Here is a 19,310-nt window from a genome sequence, read left to right on the forward strand (position 1 = left end):
ACATCGAATGTATACACCAAGTCAATACATACATATCATGTGTTTAAATTTATAATTCATTTTACTTACTTAATCATAATTAATTAACATATATTCTACTTTAATAAATCACATATTAATAAAAAATTAAATTAATTTAATATATACATCCGATAAAAATAATATTTTTCAGCTAACGATCATCTAAATAAGCTGTAAAGGTTTGATGAATATTCTTCCACTTCGAATTTTATATTGTTAACTCATTGATTTGATGTTAACTCATTAGTTAAATTTTATATATTTATAGAAAAAATAGTGTTTAAAATATCTAGAAGAGGAAAAGACTACTCAATCAATGGAATTATCCTCGATATGATGTCCATCATGATGAAATAATCCCTCATATAAAATATAATAAATCATGCACAGCACAAAACAACACATATACCCCTTTTGAATCTCAAGTTATTTATGCCTAAAAAATCCAATTAGTGTTATAATTCCTATTTTTTTCAAATAAGGCGTAACGTTATTTGACTAAAGAAAGAAAAAAACTTAATTAAATTAAATTAAATTAAATTTGAGAGAATAAAACAGATCTACTAGGTTCAATGAAATACCATTTGGAGTTTATTTTCTTTAGATGGCACAATTAAAGCTTAACACGTCAAAACATCAATCTCTAAGTACAAAACTGAATTATTAAAAGGCTAAATCCATAGGTAACCTCCTAAAATTGATAATAAATTTCACTTAGATATTTCAACTAATTGATACTAATTTAAGACTTTTTATTTAGACTTTCATTATATTATTTTGATACTTTTTTAATAATAACAAAAAACCTGAAAGAGCATGTAAATAATCATTGATGACATAGCAGACAATCAATTAAATAATTACATGTGTTATGTTCAATTAAATATTATTTTAAATCTATTTAGTAAATAAAATAAAAATATTATTCTAAAAAAAGAAATTCTTTTTCATTACAGTAAAAATCTCTTTTGTTCTTTTTTGAAAAAAAAATTCTTTTCGTTTACTATTTTTTTTTATATTTATTCTTCTTTCTTTTTAGTGTTATTTTTTTGGAAGATAAGAGGGATAGCAAGAGAGAACAAATACTAAATATGAGTGTTAGTATCCGTTTTTTGGTAAAAAAAAAGGAGGAAGATAATAGTAGATTTAGAAAAGTAATACAGAAAAATGACTTTAAAAAGAATTTGAACAAAAAATGTGATCTTCATTGAATGAGTTTAAGTTTGATAAAAAGGTGGGGGTGATGGGCTTGAAAAAATATAGAAGAAGGAGAGAAAATAAAATAAAAAAATAGCTAAGTTAAGTTTTTCACGCGCTATTGTTGCGAGTATCACATTCACTTTGACATGTCAACAAAATAGTGTAAAAAAATAACACAATAGAACCCTACATGATGTGTCGATAATGAAAATCATCTAGTTAAAGTGTCTAAGTGAAACTTGATGCCAACTTTAATAAGTCACCGATGAATTTGGCCTAATTAAAATAAATTAGCATTTGAAGAGATAATCAAAGAAGAGATAACTTTTGGCTTATTTTTAATATTTTGGCTTTTGGTTTATTTTTGTTTACATCGGAAGGTATAAACACGCTATGGGGGGTGGGGGTGAAGGGCCCCTAGGAGTGTGGGGGCGTGGAGGTGAGGTGTGTTGTAGGATAGCGAGGGAGGAGATAATTACTGTGGAATGTCACTCATGAAACTTGTTTTATTAGGGAGGACATTTTCCGAAATATACTTTCTAACATTACCAAATAATGCATTGATTTTTCTATATAAATGAGATCTCTAGACACATTCAAGTAGAGATATTTTAGAAGAAAAAAGAGTTAGTAAGTATTAGAGATGGCTTTTATATGGGCAACACTAGTTGTTATATTTGTTGTGTATACCTTGCTAAACAACATTCAAAATAGGAAAAGGTATCCTCCAGGTCCAAAAGGCCTTCCCATTATAGGACATCTTCACTTGTTAGGAAAAAATCCACACAAAGATTTACAAAAACTAGCAAATACACATGGTCCATTTATGTATGTTAGACTGGGACTAGTACCTACAATCATTGTCTCGTCTGCAGGCGCAGCCGAGAAGGTCCTCAAGACATATGATCATATCTTTGCTAGTAGGCCTCATATGGAGGCATCTTATTATTTGGCGTATGAACAGAAGAATCTGATATCCGCAAAGCATGGACCATACTGGCGTAACATGCGCAAATTGTGCACTCAGCACCTTTTGAGTAACCAAAAGATCAATTCATTTCAATCCATGAGAAGGGAGCAAGTTGAGCTTATGATCAAATCACTTAAAAATGATGATCGCGTTGTATTTGATGTTAGTGCAAAGATTTCGTCTTTGAGTGCTGACTTGACTTGCATGATGGTATTTGGAAAGAAGTACATGGATGAAGATTTGGACAAGAGGGGATTCAAAGCTGTTGTTAAAGAGGTTGAGCATTTATCAGCAACACCAAATCTTGGTGATTTTTTTCCTTTTCTTGGTGTGATTGATCTTCAAGGACTCACTCGCCGCCTCAAGGATCTTGCAAAGGTGTTTGATGAGTTTCTTGAGAAGATGATCGATGAACATGTCCAGTCTCGTGATCAGAAGCAATCCAAGGACTTTGTTGACATCATGTTGGACATTATGCAATCAGGAGAAACAAAATTTCAGTTTGATCGTAATCATATAAAAGCTATCCTTTTCGTACGTTTATTTCATCCCATTTATATACACTACAAAAACAGTGTGAACTGCATGAGTAATCATGAAAATAAGTTTCCTGCAAATTCTCATACAGGAAAATCTCCACGTAACTCACAGTTTTCTTGTAGTGATACTTCTAATATTATTAGGTTTGTATGTACTAATTTCTCCTTTCTATAACAGGATATGTTAATTGCAGCAATGGGTACTTCAGCAACAGCTATAGAATGGACACTAACAGAGCTTCTTCGACATCCTCACGTGATGAAGAAACTCCAAAAAGAGTTAGAAGAAGTGGTAGGACTTGAAAGAATGGTAAAAGAATCAGACTTGGAGAAGTTAAACTACTTAAACATGGTTGTGAAGGAGGGGATGAGGCTGCATTCTGTAGCGCCACTAATACCTCACGAGTCCATAAAAGATTGTGTAGTCGATAACTTCCACATAAAACAAGGATCCCGGATCATGCTTAACTATTATGCTATCCAAAGGGATCCAAATATTTGGCCTGAACCTGAAAATTTTTTCCCCGAGAGGTTTGTTGGGAGCAGTATAGACATGCGTGGACGTGACTTCCAACTTTTACCATTTGGCTCAGGCAGAAGAAGTTGCCCTGCGATGCCGTTGGGGATAATCATTGTCCATCTTGTAGTAGCACAACTGGTGCATTGCTTTGATTGGGAGCTTCCAAATGGTATGGAGCCTTGTGATTTGGATGTTGAGGAGCACTTTGGATTAGCAACAAGCAGAGCAAATCCTTTAATGGCTATTCCTACTTATAGGCTAAACAATGCTTAATACAATATGGGTACGTACGTTGGCTGAAATAGTTGGCCTTGATTAAATAAGATCATAGTTGGGTAAGGTCTACGTACATTCTACCTTTCCTAGACTCCATTTGTGGGATTTCAATGGCTACGTTGTTGTTGAATATCATTTCACAAATAATGGAGTTGGTTGAAATAGTTGGCCTTAAACAAATAAGATTTGTGCAATGAAAACCGTTTATTTTCTGCTTACCTAAACTAAACTGAATGTCTCAGTGGCTTAACTCAGTTTTCAAGCAATTTGTAATATGAATTGTAGAAACAAAATCAATTCATTACATGTTATGATTAATGTCATTCATATTAGCTTCATTACATACAAGATAGAATGAGGTAACCACTCATTGAAACATTTCTACAAACTTGAAGTAAGGTTAGCAAGTAGCCATACTATATCACTGTTTATATCAAGAAAACATAAGTTCAATCTTTTCTTCATTCTGGTCTAAATTTTCATAAGGAAAATCCAAAAAAGTAACAAAACAACCAGCAATAAGCTTAGGAAATTCAACATCTAACATACATACATAAAAACGAATGACTTTTTATATGCACTTTTTTTACGTACGGATAGCTCATGCCAACTATATAGACATAACTTAAACTCGTTTTTACCAAAATAAATTACTATATAGACATAACTTAAACTCGTTTTTACCAAAATAAATTGTGAAAATGAAGAGAGAAAAATAGAAGAAAACCTGGAGTCAGGGTGAACAATCCATTCCCAAAGTCTCACATACATAGCACATTAGAAAATTAGTTAAAACTTCTTTCTTGTATTCATAAAAGTTATTCTCATTATTGATGTATAAACTACTTAATTTTGCATAATTGAGTGAAAAAGCTGTTGATTACTTAGCGGAAGGCTTACTCAAGCAAACTGGAGACTCTAATTTCAACATTAAACTTTAAAATCTCAAGTTAACTATTAACTAAAATAAATGTCTGAAAATGACTAACAACGTATAGATAAGCATCTTAAGACCTCAAAACATCTCAACAAAAGACAATATCGAAAGACTACTCAACTTTAACTATTTACGAAGCCTCTAAATACTACAATAGATGCCGGGAGAAGACCCACAACATCTTTACAAAATAGAAATATAAATGTGGAGCCCTTCGGAAAGCAAGGAGGCTCACCAAAGCTAGTTGGAGTGCAAATGTTGTCAACGAAGTGCTTGTTGATGACCCTGAAATCATGTATCTGGATTATAAATAAGATGTAGGTCGAATGACATCACTAAATTGAATGTACGAGCATGCAGGGAAAATTGAAACATAGATAACTGAACTGATAACATGGGAAGACAATATTCACCTCACCTCAACTCCCATATATTAAAGCAATAATAAGAGATTCAATATTAAAAATAGTAAATATCAACTCTAGAAGTATAAAAGTACATAAAGTTATTCTTTACTTTTATTTAGGAGATTCTCTAACCGACAATAATCATTATGAGTTATGTTATGATACAACGTTTCACCCACACTATCATAACTGTCTTATACCTTACTGGGTATTGAACACATCAACTAAGTAGATTCACTAAGCTATACTTAAAAGCAATAAGGAATCATCCAAAAAGTATGATCCCTTACCCATATCGACTACATTAGTTAAGTATCATTAGAACCAATGTCGCTAAAGGCTTTAGGGACATATACAAAGAGTGACAATTGCCACTAAAAATATATATTTAGCGGCAATTAAGAATTAAATGCTGCTAATGGTCATTTTTGTTGTAGTGTTACTTCCTGATGACTTACTTCAAAACTATACTTAATTACGAAAGAATTCTCAAACTGATTCAAAATGACCTCTTGAATTTTCCTCTTAAACTCACTTTAATTTAAAATGCAAATTAAGACATGTGATTAGAATATGAAGGATCTCTCAAGGATTAATGGAGCCTTTAGGAGCTAAGATGAAGAAGAAAACATAGTCACAATTCAAAGGAACTAGTCCAAAAAATGAAGCACAACAGGAAAAAGACGAGGCGACCTTGGCATACTGAGTGGTGCAGGGTGCTAGTTCCAAAACTACTGGACTAGCCAGGCCCCAAACTACTGGGCAATAGTTTGAGCACTATGGGTGGCGCTCCGCCTTACACTTTGCCCATAATTCTAATGAATTTTTCTACTTCGATTCGGGTTCTAACTCATCGAAAATCAAGTGATTTCTTCTAAACTCTTTTTGATTCACAAACCTACACAGATTCATAGAAATTTCATGTAATTCCCATCAAGAATCACAAATCATTCTCAAGATGCTCAACCCAAGAAACTCAAAACTCTCATTGTAAAGAATGAAACAACAATCAAGAACTACTCAAAAATCTCTTAACATAACGATTTTATGGACAAATTTAGATGCAAGGCGTTAGGACGAACAAGTCCATCGCTGTGTTAAGCCTTATATACCTGGAAAGAACAATGTTCTTTGCGAATTCCACAAATCTTAATGAACGCTAGAAACTTAGCCCTTTTCTCTTCTTCAAACCTCGCTCTAAATCCCTAAGTGTTAAGATGCGTGAAAAATGTCTTAGCGTGTGATTAAACCCTTAATTGGGTGAGTAACAACGTGTTTAATCCTAGTAAAAGGAAAACATAAAAATATCCTTTTCTCAAACTATGAAATGCTTTAACTAGTGAAGTTTTACTCAAACAAACATAACTATTTACTCTAAGCTCAAAAGTCAGATAAATGTTTGAGGTTTCACACTAACATCTAATGAACCATAAGCATTAGAAGGAATGAAATGGACCACACAGATCTATTTGAGTGATACTTAACTTTCCTCCAACTTCAAATTACAATTATTTTTTGTTCAAAAAATCAATTTTTTTTATTGAATCAGATCTATTTTTAAAAAATATTTTTCAATTTAAATTTTTCAATTTTTTTTACCCCACCCTCCACCCCCCAAAAAAAGTTCAAGTTTATTTCAAAAATTATTTTCTACTCAAGTTATATAGTTAAAGAAATTAAAGCAGCATTGGGTTATATTTAATCGAACCTGTCCATTTGTCACCACTAAAAAATAAAAATAAAAATAAAATTTCTTTTTAAAAAGTACTTTCAATTTCAAATTTTCATTTTTCATCCCCACCCTGACCCTGACCCCTACCCTACCCCACTACCAGCAGCCACCCCCACCCCTACCCCAACCCCCACTAACGCCCCCCCCCCCCCACAAAATAATTATTTTTAAAAGATATTTTCAATTTCAAAATTTTATTTTTTCACCCAGTACTACTTGCGACCCCATCCCCTCAAAATAAATTTAAGTTTATTTTAAAAAATATTTCTAATTTCTAATTTTTAGTTTTTACCCATCTCACCCCTACCCCACTCCCACCACACCACCCTCCCAAAAAAAGTTCAAGTTTATTTCAAAAATTATTTTCTACTCAAGTTATATAGTTAAAGAAATTAAAGCAGCATTGGGTTATATTTAATCGAACCTGTCCATTTGTCACCACTAATTACTGACTGGGAAACTAAGGAGGCAATCAAAGCAGAGAATAGGGAAAAGAATTACCTCTACAAGCTTCGGTTGGGTATGCAACAAAATTCCATAGTTGATTGCTAAAAAGAAAAAGAAATATATATTTTGTGTAGGAATATTTTTAAAGGCGCAAGGCCTTTTGAAAATATTAAGTAGACATAATTTAAAATGGACAATATCACATTGTCATATCAAAAATATCTTTGAATTAGCTTAAATAATTTTGCACAACTTTTAAAATTTGCCTAAAGTTCACTCGAGTTACATGATGAAATTAGCAAGAGATTTTGGTTGCTAGTTTATTGTAGGAATGTAAAGTATAGTTAAAAAAAAATGATCTAGCCTAGAGAATCGTTCTGAATAATGAATATTGAACACAATTCTTTTTTTATTGTGTATGCCTTGTATGAGTTATTTAATAATACTGGTGAGCGGTGATAGTAAGTCCGGGGTTATATTTCTTATATAGTTTTATCTTTTTTTTTCGAAACACTTTTGGCTTTTTTTTGGTGTTATTTTATAGATCATAGTAAGCGCCATCATGGTTCTTATACGGTAACAATACAGTCACTCTCAATCGATTATTACATAAAATATGACTTTTCTTCATTACAAAGCAACGAATTTTAACAATAAAGATATAATAAAAATTAACTATTAATCAAAAGAAAAATTGTATTGAAACCAAATAATACAATAAGCTAATTATCATCCAAACAAGCTATTAAAATTTGGTTGATATTCTTCTACTTTGAATATTCATCATATTGATGTCAACTAGTTAAGTGAACAACTCTTTACTCTAATATTTTTCGATTAAATTTAAGTACTTCTTTTGGTTTTTGAAAAACATTAGACTTAACGCAATAATTAGATGAAGTCAAACGAATAAAAAACTAAATATATGACGTTCCTTCAATTACTTCTCCAATATTTGTACGAGATTGTTTATGATACTCGTTTAGTCATAGGTTTGACAAAAAAAAAGAACTTTCTTTTTATTATAATGTAACAAAATAAGAGTTAAATGATTTTCCAAATTTTTTTATAATAGAAAATGTCTTCTAGTGGGTGCACATACATTATTTTATAATTTTTTAGCGATTAATGTATTAGTACAATATATAATATAATACTTATATTATATATTGAGGTAAGAGAACCATTTTATTGATTTATGTATATGTAAACAACCTACACTTCAATTAGTTAAGTTACACTTCAATTAGTTAGTTACATAACAACTAGTTAGTTACACTTCAATTAGTTAGTTACATAACAACTTACATTTCCATTAGTTAGTTGTAGATAGTTAGTTAATTGAGTTAGTAATGTGTATATATATAGATATGCAAACTCATCTGAAAACTCACTTTACATTCATGGTTTTACACCATTCTCTATTAATATACATGTAAGAAGAAGTGTGATCCTCTTCTTCTTCACATCTTCTTCTTCTTCTGGTTCTTAATCTGCTTCTTCTTCAAGCTCCATCAATGGAGATATAGCCATACAATTCATGGTTCTTTTATTCAACATGGTATCAGAGCGGGTGTAGATCACTGTTCTTTTTTGTCAATTAAAGTTTCAAATCATATCTGAAGAAATCGAGTTCATCAATCGATTACTGCGCTTATCTCTGAAGCTCTTGTTCTGTTTTTTATCTTCTGTAATTGTTTCCTGTAAATCGATTTCATCATGGTTGAGATTACTTCTGGCCAATTTTCTACATCAGGAACAGGAGGGAACACCATCGATATTAGTAACCCTCTCTACATACATACATCTGACAATCCAAGTCTGATCTTAGTTCCAGCAGCTTTTGAAGGAATTGGTTATCGATCATGGCGACGAGGTGTAATGAGATCGTTGTCTGTGAAGAATAAATTAGGATTCATTACTGGAGAATTCAAACGCCCTTCTTCAACATATCCACAATATTGCCAATGGGAGAGATGTGATAACATGGTAATATCTTGGATCCTTAATTCTCTTAGCAAAGATATTGCAGACAGTGTTGAATATGTTTCTGATGCAGTAGAGTTATGGAAAGAGTTAGAAGATCGATATGATCAAACAAATGGTGCAAAATTGTTTCAAATCCAAAGGGATATCAATGATCTAAGTCAAGTAGTTCTTGATATCACTGTGTACTACACCAGGATGAAGAAACTCTGGGAAGAACTAAGTAATCTGAGCATCAAGAACCAATGCAGTTGTGCTTGTAGCTGTGGAGGTAAAGAGATTATGCATAAGGCTGAACAAGATCGAAGGTTGATTGAATTTTTAATGGGGCTTAATGAGGTCTATACTGTTATTAGAGGTAGTATTCTAATGATGAATCCACTACCATCCATGGCTCAAGCCTTTGCTTTACTCGTACAAGAAGAGAAACAAAGGGAGTTTAAACCACAAGGTCAGATGTTTGCTGAAGGAAGTTCAATGAATTCATCCGTACGTGTTGGTTCATCTAATTCATCATGTGGAAGATCAAACTCTAGTAATGCTGGTTCATCAACAGGAGGAAGATTTTTTAGAACAAACTATGCACCAAACAATTATCCTGCGAACAATAGGCCAAGGCCTTTCTGTGAACACTGCAAAAGATCAGGGCATATCATTGATAAGTGTTACAAATTACATGGTTATCCTAATCAAAACAACTCTTCTAGTGGACAAGGTGTTAATCAGCAAAGATACAATAATCAAAGGGTATATACTAGAGGTAAAGGAGTAGCAGCTAATGTTTTTGCAGATTCTTCAATGGGAAAAACTGATGCTCATACAACATGTAGTGCTAATCTCACCAATGAACAACGTGGACAACTTATTAACTTGTTACAACACCTTCAATTAGAACAACCTGAAAATACTAATTCTGAGGAACAAGCAACTTGTGGAGCTGCAAACTTTCCAGGTATGATAGCTTGCAACTCATCCATTGATTTTGATAAACTGTCGTGTGGATGTCTCAAATCAAGGACTGATTTATGGATACTAGATTCAAGAGCTACACATCACATGACCTTTGATGTCAGCCATCTCTCACATATTACTGATCTACCATATCCTCTTTTAGTTAAATTACCAAATGGATACAAAGTTAAAGTAACCAAAGTTGGAGATGTTAGAATCAATGACATAATCACATTGTTCAGGGTCCTTTTTATTCCTTCCTTTAAGTACAATTTGATTTCGATTAGTTCCTTGTCTCTACATCTCAATTGTACTGCCTCATTCTCTAACTCATCTTGTACCTTGCAGGGCCCTTCAATGAAGAGGCCTCTGGAGATTGGTAAAGAACAAGATGGATTGTACTTCCTTTGCTCAGATTGTTTAAAAAAGGATAGTCACTCAGCTTCACAGGTCTCATCTTCAATGGCTTGTTCTTCTCATAACAATAAGATAGGCTCTCAATGTAAATGTTTTTCTCATTCTTGTAGTACCATCTGTCATTCTTACAAGCCTTCATTCAATTCTCAAAATGTTGAATCAGCTGTAAAGGACACAATTCCTAATAACACAAATAATGTACTGGCTGGTGCTGTACCTCCTTTATCTCATGGTTCTTGTAGTGATCTGTTATGGCATTATAGCTTGGGCATGTGCCTTTTATAAAAATGAAAGGGATTACATCCATTCCTGTGAACTTTTCATCTAAACAGTCTTTTACTTGCAACATTTGCCCTATGGCCAGGCAAACTAGACTATCTTTTCCACCTAAGACTCATAATACATCAAAGGTTTTTGAGCTTCTGCATGTCGACTTATGGGGTCCTTATCATGTGTCCATTCATGACAATTTTAAATACTTTATTACACTGGTTGATGACTTTAGTAGAACTACTTGGACACATTTGTTGAGTTGTAAAAGTAATGCCTTACACATTGTAAAATCCTTTGTCAACATGGTAGAAAATCAGTTTAAGACAAGTGTTCAAACAATAAGATCAGATAATGGTCTTGAGTTTGTGAATCAAGAATTTGTCCTTTATTTTCAATCCAAAGGAATATTACATCAAAGATCTTGTCCTTATACACCACAACAAAATGGGGTAGTAGAGAGAAAACATAAGTATCTTTTAGAAACAGCTAGAGCTCTTCTTTTCCAATCCAAATTACCTACCAAGTATTGGGGGAATGCATACTTACTGCCACATATATAATCAATAGACTTCCTTCTACCTACCTTCACAACAAATGTCCTTTTACTATATTGTATAATAAAGAGCCTCAATATTCTCATATGAGAAGCTTTGGGTGTCTTTGTTTTCCTACTACACACAAACATCAGAGAACAAAATTTGAACCTAGAGCTACACCTCATGTATTCCTAGGATATCCTTTTGGAGTTAAAGGTTACAAAGTGTTGAGTTTGAGCAGCAATAAAGTACATATCTCTAGAGATGTTGTGTTCCATGAAACAGTATTTCCCTTTTCTAAAATCACTAATCTTTCTACCAGTAATCCTTCTTCAAGTTCTACATCTGATAGTGTTTTTCTTGATGATAATGATGTTAGTCTCACCTCTCTAGAGCCTGAACAATGTGATCCCATTGAGACTACTTCCCTTTCACCAAATCTCACACCCTCAGAATGTGATCTTTCCATCAGAAAATCTACTAGAATTCATAAAACCCCAGTTTATCTTAAAGACTACATGACTTCTCTACATGCATCTTTTTCACATCACCATCATATAGCCTCTACATCCCTGTATCCTGATAGTCAGTCACTTATATTGAGTGTGTCACATGATTGTGAACCATCATCATTTAATGAGGCTACAATGAACCCTGCTTGGTAAGATGCAACGACACAAGAGTTGACTGCACTACATGACAATGATACTTGGGAACTTATGTCTCTTCCTGCTGGTAAGAATGTTGTTGGATGTAGATGGGTTTATAAGATAAAACACAAAGCTGATGGGAGTATAGAGAGGTATAAAGCAAGGCTAGTTGTGAAGGGTTACACTCAGCACTATGGAATAGATTATACAGAGACTTTTTCTCCAGTCATCAAGATGACAACTGTGAGAGTTTTGATAGCTACTGCTGTAAAGAGACACTGGAATGTATACCAGTTGGATGTCAACAATGCCTTTCTTCATGGAGAATTGCATGAAGAAGTATACATGGATGTTCCACAGGGCTTGAGTGTTGATACAAAAGGCATGGTTTGTAAACTCAATAAGTCCCTATATGGTTTAAAACAGGCCAGTAGACAATGGTATGCTAAATTGTCTGATGCCTTGAAGTATAGGGGATACAGTAATTCATTAAATGACTATTCTTTGTTCTATAGAAAACAAGGTCCTTCCACTGTGTTTATAGCTGTATATGTAGATGATATTCTACTTACTGGAAATGATGCTGAAGAGATTGATCAGTTAAAGAACTATCTTCATAACCAATTTAAAATCAAGGATTTGGGAAAGCTGCACTACTTCTTGGGTTTGGAGATACTATATACTGAGGCTGGAATGCTTATTTCTCAGAGAAAATTTGTGCTTGATCTTCTCAAAGAGTATAATTGCACAGAATACTCTAGTCTAGCTTCTCCTCTTGATTGTACAATCAAGCTCAAAGCCAGTGAAGGGAAACTTCTGGAAAATCCTCAGTCATATAGAAAGTTGATTGGAAAGTTAAATTTTCTCACCAATACAAGATTAGATATTGCATATGGAGTACAACATCTAAGTCAGTTTATGCAGGAACCTAGAGAGCCTCATTTGCAGGCTGCATATCATCTACTTAGATATCTAAAGAAAGATCCAACTTTGGGTTTGCTCATGTATTCTACTAATGACTACAAGGTACAAGCCTTTTGTGACTCAGACTGGGCATCATGTCCTGATTGAAGAAGATCAGTTACTGGTTACATTGTATTGTTGGGAACAAGTCCTGTCAGCTGGAAATCAAAGAAACAAGAGACTATATCTCTTTCTTCAGCTGAGGCTGAATACAGATCCATTAGAAAAGTAGTAGGGGAATTGGTATGGTTAAGCAGGTTGTTTGAGGAGCTAACTGTGCCATGTACTAATCCATTTCCTGTTTTCTGTGATAGCCAGTCAGCTTTACAAATTGCCAAGAATCCTGTGTTCCATGAGAGAACGAAGCATATTGAAGTCGATTGTCATTTTGTGCGAGATAAACTTCAAGAAGGATTGATTTCACTACATCATATTGGAACTGGTGAACAGCTTGCTGATATCCTAACCAAAGCACTCACTGGAGTGAAGCATTCAGCAATTCTCAGCAAGTTGGATTTGCTTGCTGCACCTCCAACTTGAGGGGGGGGGGGGGTATTGATTTATGTATATGTAAACAACCTACACTTCAATTAGTTAAGTTACACTTCAATTAGTTAGTTACATAACAACTAGTTAGTTACACTTCAATTAGTTAGTTACATAACAACTTACATTTCCATTAGTTAGTTGTAGATAGTTAGTTAATTGAGATAGTAATGTGTATATATATAGATATGCAAATTCATCTGAAAACTCACTTTACATTCATGGTTTTACACCATTCTCTATTAATATACATGTAAGAAGAAGTGTGATCCTCTTCTTCTTCACATCTTCTTCTTCTTCTGGTTCTTAATCTGCTTCTTCTTCAAGCTCCATCAATGGAGATATAGCCATACAATTCATGGTTCTTTTATTCAACACATTTGATATTCTATTATTGTACAAATTTATATTAAGTTTAGTATAACTCATCACCTTTGTGGAATGGTTGTTATCTATCATTAGTTTAAAAACATTATATTTATTTTAATTATAGCTTAAATTTTATTATATTATATTATGTAAATTTATTACTTGGTAATGACGAAAAAGTTACATTGGTTGGGTGTGTTTGCATGCACCGTTACTTTTCATATTATTTTATTATTTTATTTTTATTATTTATGTTTTACCTCGTATCTATTTATTTATAATTTTATTAATTATTAATACATAATATTATGTATAATGAAAAATAATTCAATCTATCTAAATACTGTATTCATTATCGAGATGAGATTAGAAATTGAATCTTTCAACGTGAGTATAAGGAATATCGGCAACATTAGTTGTTATTTTTGTTGTCTATGCCTTGCTAAACAACATCCACAATAGGAAAAGAAAATAAATATAACTATTAATCAAAAGAAATATTATATTTATTAAATTAATAACACGTTAAAATACACTAGCTAACAATCATCCAAACAAGCTGCTAAGTTTTGGTGTATATCCTTTCACTTTGAATTGTCATATTGATGTGAACTCACTACGTTAACAGCTCTTTACTCTAATATTTTCCTAGCAAATTTAAGTACTTTTTCTTTGGAAAATATATAATAAAGATGGGGAAATTATAGTATCACAATAATAATAATACAAGAATTAAGATAAATATTAGTATAATATTATTCTTAATATTAGTACAATATTATTCTTAAGTAATATACATATACATATATACAATATATTATTACATATGCACATTAGTCATCAACTTAATAAAATAAGTGTTTATGTCATAAACTAAAATGTCTCAAATTAATTTAAAATATCCAACACATTTTTTGGTAAAGAAAAATATTTAAAGACCTACACGCAATACTTAGATGAAGTCCAACATATAAAAATGTAAAATATATAACGTCCCTTAATTTATTTATGAATAAATTTTAAGTTTAGCAGACATAAAAATTAGATTACCGCTTCTATAGCTACAATTTTATTATTTGTATTTCATAACAAACATAGTTTGCTATGAAATATTAGATTTGTAAAAACTGCAGGTAACATCTGATTGTATAAAATCGTAGGCATTTGATTTGTATAAATCAAAGATATGTGTCTATGAAAATTGTGTTTGTATATGTATTTTTCTTTTTGTTTATATATCTGCATAAAATTTGAATTCGTATACAATTAAATCGAGTTAAAACAATTATATTTGTATATCAAATCTCTCTCGCTTTATATAAACACAAATTTTTACATTGTATTTTATATAATTTGTGTTTGTATATAAAGAGAGAAAAACAAAAAAGAATTGGATAGAGGAAGATTTGTATTGTATGATTATAAGTGTATATGACAAAGCAATATGTATTTGTATGTACAATTCTCTCTCGCTTTATACAAGCATAAACACAATTTATTCATTTGTGTTTATACGAAAGTGAGAGAGGAGAGCGAAATTTAGGGAGAGAAGCAAATGACAAAGTATTTGATACAAATCAAAATTAAATAAAACTGTGATTATAAGATTTATTTTAAATTAACAATTTGTTATTTTATGTCATTTTCCCATTTATTTATAATAGAAAAGAAAATGTAATTTAGTGGGTGCACATAGTATTATTTTATTTTTAGGAGCGATTAATGTAGTACAAATACTTTATCTTGTCAAAAGTGATGTACGGTACTCAATATCAAAAATACAAAATCATCAAATCACCCGTATGAGTATGTCTAACTTCTCACATTGTCAAATCATCTGAGACTCACTTTTCTGGTCCTGTTCTTCATAGATGTCACTCTTTTGTTGTCTTAGATATCATCAACGTAATCCTAATGTTATTTTTCCGATACGAGTATAATCATATATCCATCTCAACATCCTTATTTCCACAACTTACATCTTTTGAAGATGAAAGTATGTGATTGGCAAGCATTCCGCCACATATGAGAAAATCGATCTAACCATCACTTTATAGGACGTACCTTTATATTTGTTTGGATGATAGTTTCATAATGTATCGTATAATACTGTACTGTAGTGTTATCATGAATACATAGTTTGAATAGATTATATTAATATCGTTTTCCATCATGTAGGAAAAAGGAAAAAGATTTAAAATATTGTAACGGTACAATCACACCAAATCGATTGTTACATAAAATGTGATTTTTCATCATTACACAACAATAAGTTTTAACAATACAATATAATAAAATTTAACTATCGGTCAAACAAAACATAATATTTAAACCAAACAACACAATAAGCAAACAATCATCCAAACAAGCTGTAAAATTTTGATGGATATTCTTCCACTTTGAATTTTGTATTGTTAACTTATTGAATAATTTTTATATTTTTAAATCATTGAATAAATTTTATAAAAAAAGAGATAACCAAAGCAGAGAAAAAAAATGTTTGATTATATGGAGTCTATTTGACTTATTTTAAGGATTCTAGCTTATAACTATTTTAATTTCTTAATTCCCCGAATTAAAGTACTTAAAATTATATCGACTTCAAATTTAAAAACACTTAAGATAAGTCAATTCTAATCGAGACATGGTTCTCACCCGCTATTTTTTTCTAAGAGGAAAGTGAATTAGATCGTCCAAAATTTTCACCTAAAGTTCGCTCGAGTTACATAAATTAAATTGATAGAATTAGCAAGTGATGTTGCTTGTTGCTTGCATAGTAAAAATAAAAAAAATACGCGATCTTACATAGGAGTGTGGGGATGCAAGGACGGACGTGGAGGTGAGGTGTGTTGTAGGGTAACGAGGGAGGAGACAATTAATGTGGAATGTCACTTATGAAACTTGTTTTCCTTAGTATTATATATTTTCTCACATTACAAAATAATGCATTGATTATTTTTCTATGGTTCCAGCCATTATATAATTGAGATCTCTAGACACTTTCCATTAGAGTTCTTTTAGAAGCTAAAAAAGTTTTAAGTAGTTGGCATGGCTTTTATATGGGCAACACTAGTTGTTATTTTTGTTGTGTATGCCTTGCTAATCAACATCCAAAATAGGAAAAGACATCCTCCAGGTCCAAAAGGCCTTCTCATTATAGGACATCTTCACTTGTTAGGAAAAAATCCACAGCAAGATTTACAAAAACTAGCAAAAACACATGGTCCACTTATGTATGTTAGACTGGGACTAGCACCTACAATCGTTGTCTCGTCTGCAGAAACAGCGGAGAAGGTCCTCAAGACATATGATCATCTTTGCTAGTAGGCCTCATAACGAGGCAGCTCAGTATTTGGCATATGGACAGAAGAATCTGATAGCCGCAAAGTATGGACCATACTGGCGCAACATGCGCAAACTGTGCACTCAGCACCTTTTGAGTAACCAAAAGATCAATTCATTTCAATCCATGAGAAGGGAACAAGTTGAGCTTATGATCAAATCACTTAAAAATGATGATCGCGTTGTTGTTGATCTTAGTGCAAAGATTTCATCTTTGAGTGCTGACTTGACTTGCTTGATGGTATTTGGAAAGAAGTACATGGATGAAGATTTGGATAAGAGGGGATTCAAAGCTGTTGTTAAAAATGTGGAGCATTTAGCAGCAACACCAAATCTTGGTGATTTTTTCCCCTTCCTTGGTGTAATTGATCTTCAGGGACTCACTCGCAAGCTCAAAGATCTTTCAAAGGTGTTGGATGAGTTTCTTGAGAAGATTATCGATGAACATGTCCAGTTTCGTGACCAGAAGCAATCCAAAGACTTTGTTGACACCATGTTGGACATTATGCAATCAGGAGAAACAGAATTTCAGTTTGATCGTAATCATATAAAAGCTATCCTTTTCGTACGTTTATTTCATCCCATTTATATACACTACAAAAACAGTGTGAACTGCATGAGTAATCATGAAAATAAGTTTCCTGCAAATTCTCATACAGGAAAATCTCCACGTAACTCACAGTTTTCTTGTAGTGATACTTCTAATATTATTAGGTTTGTATGTACTAATTTCTCCTTTCTATAACAGGATATGTTAATTGCAGCAATGGGTACTTCAGCAACAGCTATAGAATGGACACTAACAGAGCTTCTTCGACATCCTCACGTGATGAAGAAACTCCAAAAAGAGTTAGAAGAAGTGGTAGGACTTGAAAGAATGGTAAAAGAATCAGACTTGGAGAAGTTAAACTACTTAAACATGGTTGTGAAGGAGGGGATGAGGCTGCATTCTGTAGCGCCACTAATACCTCACGAGTCCATAAAAGATTGTGTAGTCGATAACTTCCACATAAAACAAGGATCCCGGATCATGATTAATTATTATGCTATTCAAAGGGATCCAAATATTTGGCTTGGGGCTGAAAAGTTTTTGCCCGAGAGGTTTGTTGGGAGTAATATAGACATTCGTGGACGTGACTTCCAACTTTTACCATTTGGCTCTGGCAGAAGAAGTTGCCCTGGAATGCAGTTAGGGATCATCATTGTCCAACTTACAGTAGCACAACTGGTGCATTGCTTTGATTGGGAGCTTCCAAATGGTATGGAGCCTTGTGATTTGGATGTTGAGGATCACTTTGGGTTAGCAACAAGCAGAGAAAATCCTTTAATGGCTATTCCTACTTATAGACTAAACAAGAATGCTTAATCTCAAACGATACAATAATAAATTGAAGGAAGATCTGAAATAGTTGGCCTGAATCAAATAAGAGTATAGTTGGTAAGGTTTGCATACATTCTACCTTCCCTAGAATTCATTTGTGGGATTTTTCACGGGGAAAGGTGTTGTTGTTTTTGATGTTGTTGTTGAAGATATGTTCCATTCATTCAAGTTGTCTCTTCTGGATTATACAAAAATACTATTTGAAGAAGTCTTTAACAAGAATTTTAGTTACATGGAAGAAACAATCAAATTAATGGTGTAAGGTCTTTCTTAAGTACTAAGAAAGCATTGTTTAGAAACATGGTTTTCAGGAAAGTGAATTAGATTGTCAAAAAATTTTGCCCACTCTTAAAATTTGCTTTAACTTCGCTTGAGTTGCATCAATTAATTGATGGAATTATCTAGTGATGTTGCTTGCTAGTTTGTTGTAGAAATGTTAAGTACAGTAAATATAAAAAAACCACAATCTTACGTTGAAACTCACCTTGAAGAAAGGTGTAAAAACGCTATGGTGTGGGGTGAAGGATAGGAGTGTGTGGGGTGGAAGGAATGGAGGCAGAGAAGGAAGTGGAGGTGGGGTGTTTTGGAGGGTAGAGGAGACAATTAACGTAGAGTGTCACTTATGAAACTCGCATTCCCTAGTTTTGTTGAGGAAATTAATGTGGAGCTAACATTTTCTCATCCACTCCTAAATTTGCTTATGAGCCTCTAGTCCATCTGTTCTATGCTAATCTTAGATCCTCAAAGCCTGATGAACTGGAATTATTCGTTCTTGGTAAGATAATCTTTCTTGATTGTGCCATCTTTGATGCTATGAAAGAGTTGGTTTGGTTCTTGTGGAATCAAA

General features: G+C 32.8%; 3 protein-coding genes and 1 long non-coding RNA gene across 4 annotated transcripts; 3 read left to right on the forward strand and 1 right to left on the reverse strand.

Annotated features, from left to right (window-relative positions):
* The first annotated feature begins 1,724 nt into the window (after positions 1-1,724).
* On the forward strand, positions 1,725-3,844 carry LOC101262191 (cytochrome P450 71AU50). The gene is made up of 2 exons (XM_069292466.1): positions 1,725-2,725; positions 2,909-3,844. The coding sequence occupies exons 1-2, from the start codon at positions 1,865-1,867 to the stop codon at positions 3,521-3,523; spliced, it is 1,476 nt and encodes a 491-aa protein (XP_069148567.1). The 5' UTR covers positions 1,725-1,864; the 3' UTR covers positions 3,524-3,844.
* A 604-nt stretch (positions 3,845-4,448) lies between these two features.
* LOC112940444 (uncharacterized) lies at positions 4,449-6,308 on the reverse strand. Its single transcript, XR_003244632.2, has 2 exons — positions 5,983-6,308; positions 4,449-4,748 (listed from the first exon to the last, which is right to left on the reverse strand). It is a non-coding gene; the product is annotated as an uncharacterized lncRNA (long non-coding RNA).
* Positions 6,309-8,768: 2,460 nt separating this feature from the next.
* LOC138340499 (uncharacterized) lies at positions 8,769-11,877 on the forward strand. The gene is made up of 4 exons (XM_069292225.1): positions 8,769-10,229; positions 10,335-10,436; positions 10,536-10,635; positions 11,498-11,877. Exons 1-4 carry the CDS (start codon positions 8,769-8,771, stop codon positions 11,875-11,877), a joined length of 2,043 nt encoding a protein of 680 aa, XP_069148326.1.
* Positions 11,878-17,047: 5,170 nt separating this feature from the next.
* Positions 17,048-18,448, forward strand: LOC101258546 (cytochrome P450 71AU50-like). Its single transcript, XM_069292226.1, has 2 exons — positions 17,048-17,647; positions 17,831-18,448. The coding sequence occupies exons 1-2, from the start codon at positions 17,048-17,050 to the stop codon at positions 18,446-18,448; spliced, it is 1,218 nt and encodes a 405-aa protein (XP_069148327.1).
* Positions 18,449-19,310: the final 862 nt, after the last annotated feature.

The sequence above is a fragment of the Solanum lycopersicum genome, chromosome 12 (genome assembly GCF_036512215.1).
Source record: "Solanum lycopersicum chromosome 12, SLM_r2.1".
Lineage (NCBI taxonomy): Eukaryota > Viridiplantae > Streptophyta > Magnoliopsida > Solanales > Solanaceae > Solanum > Solanum lycopersicum.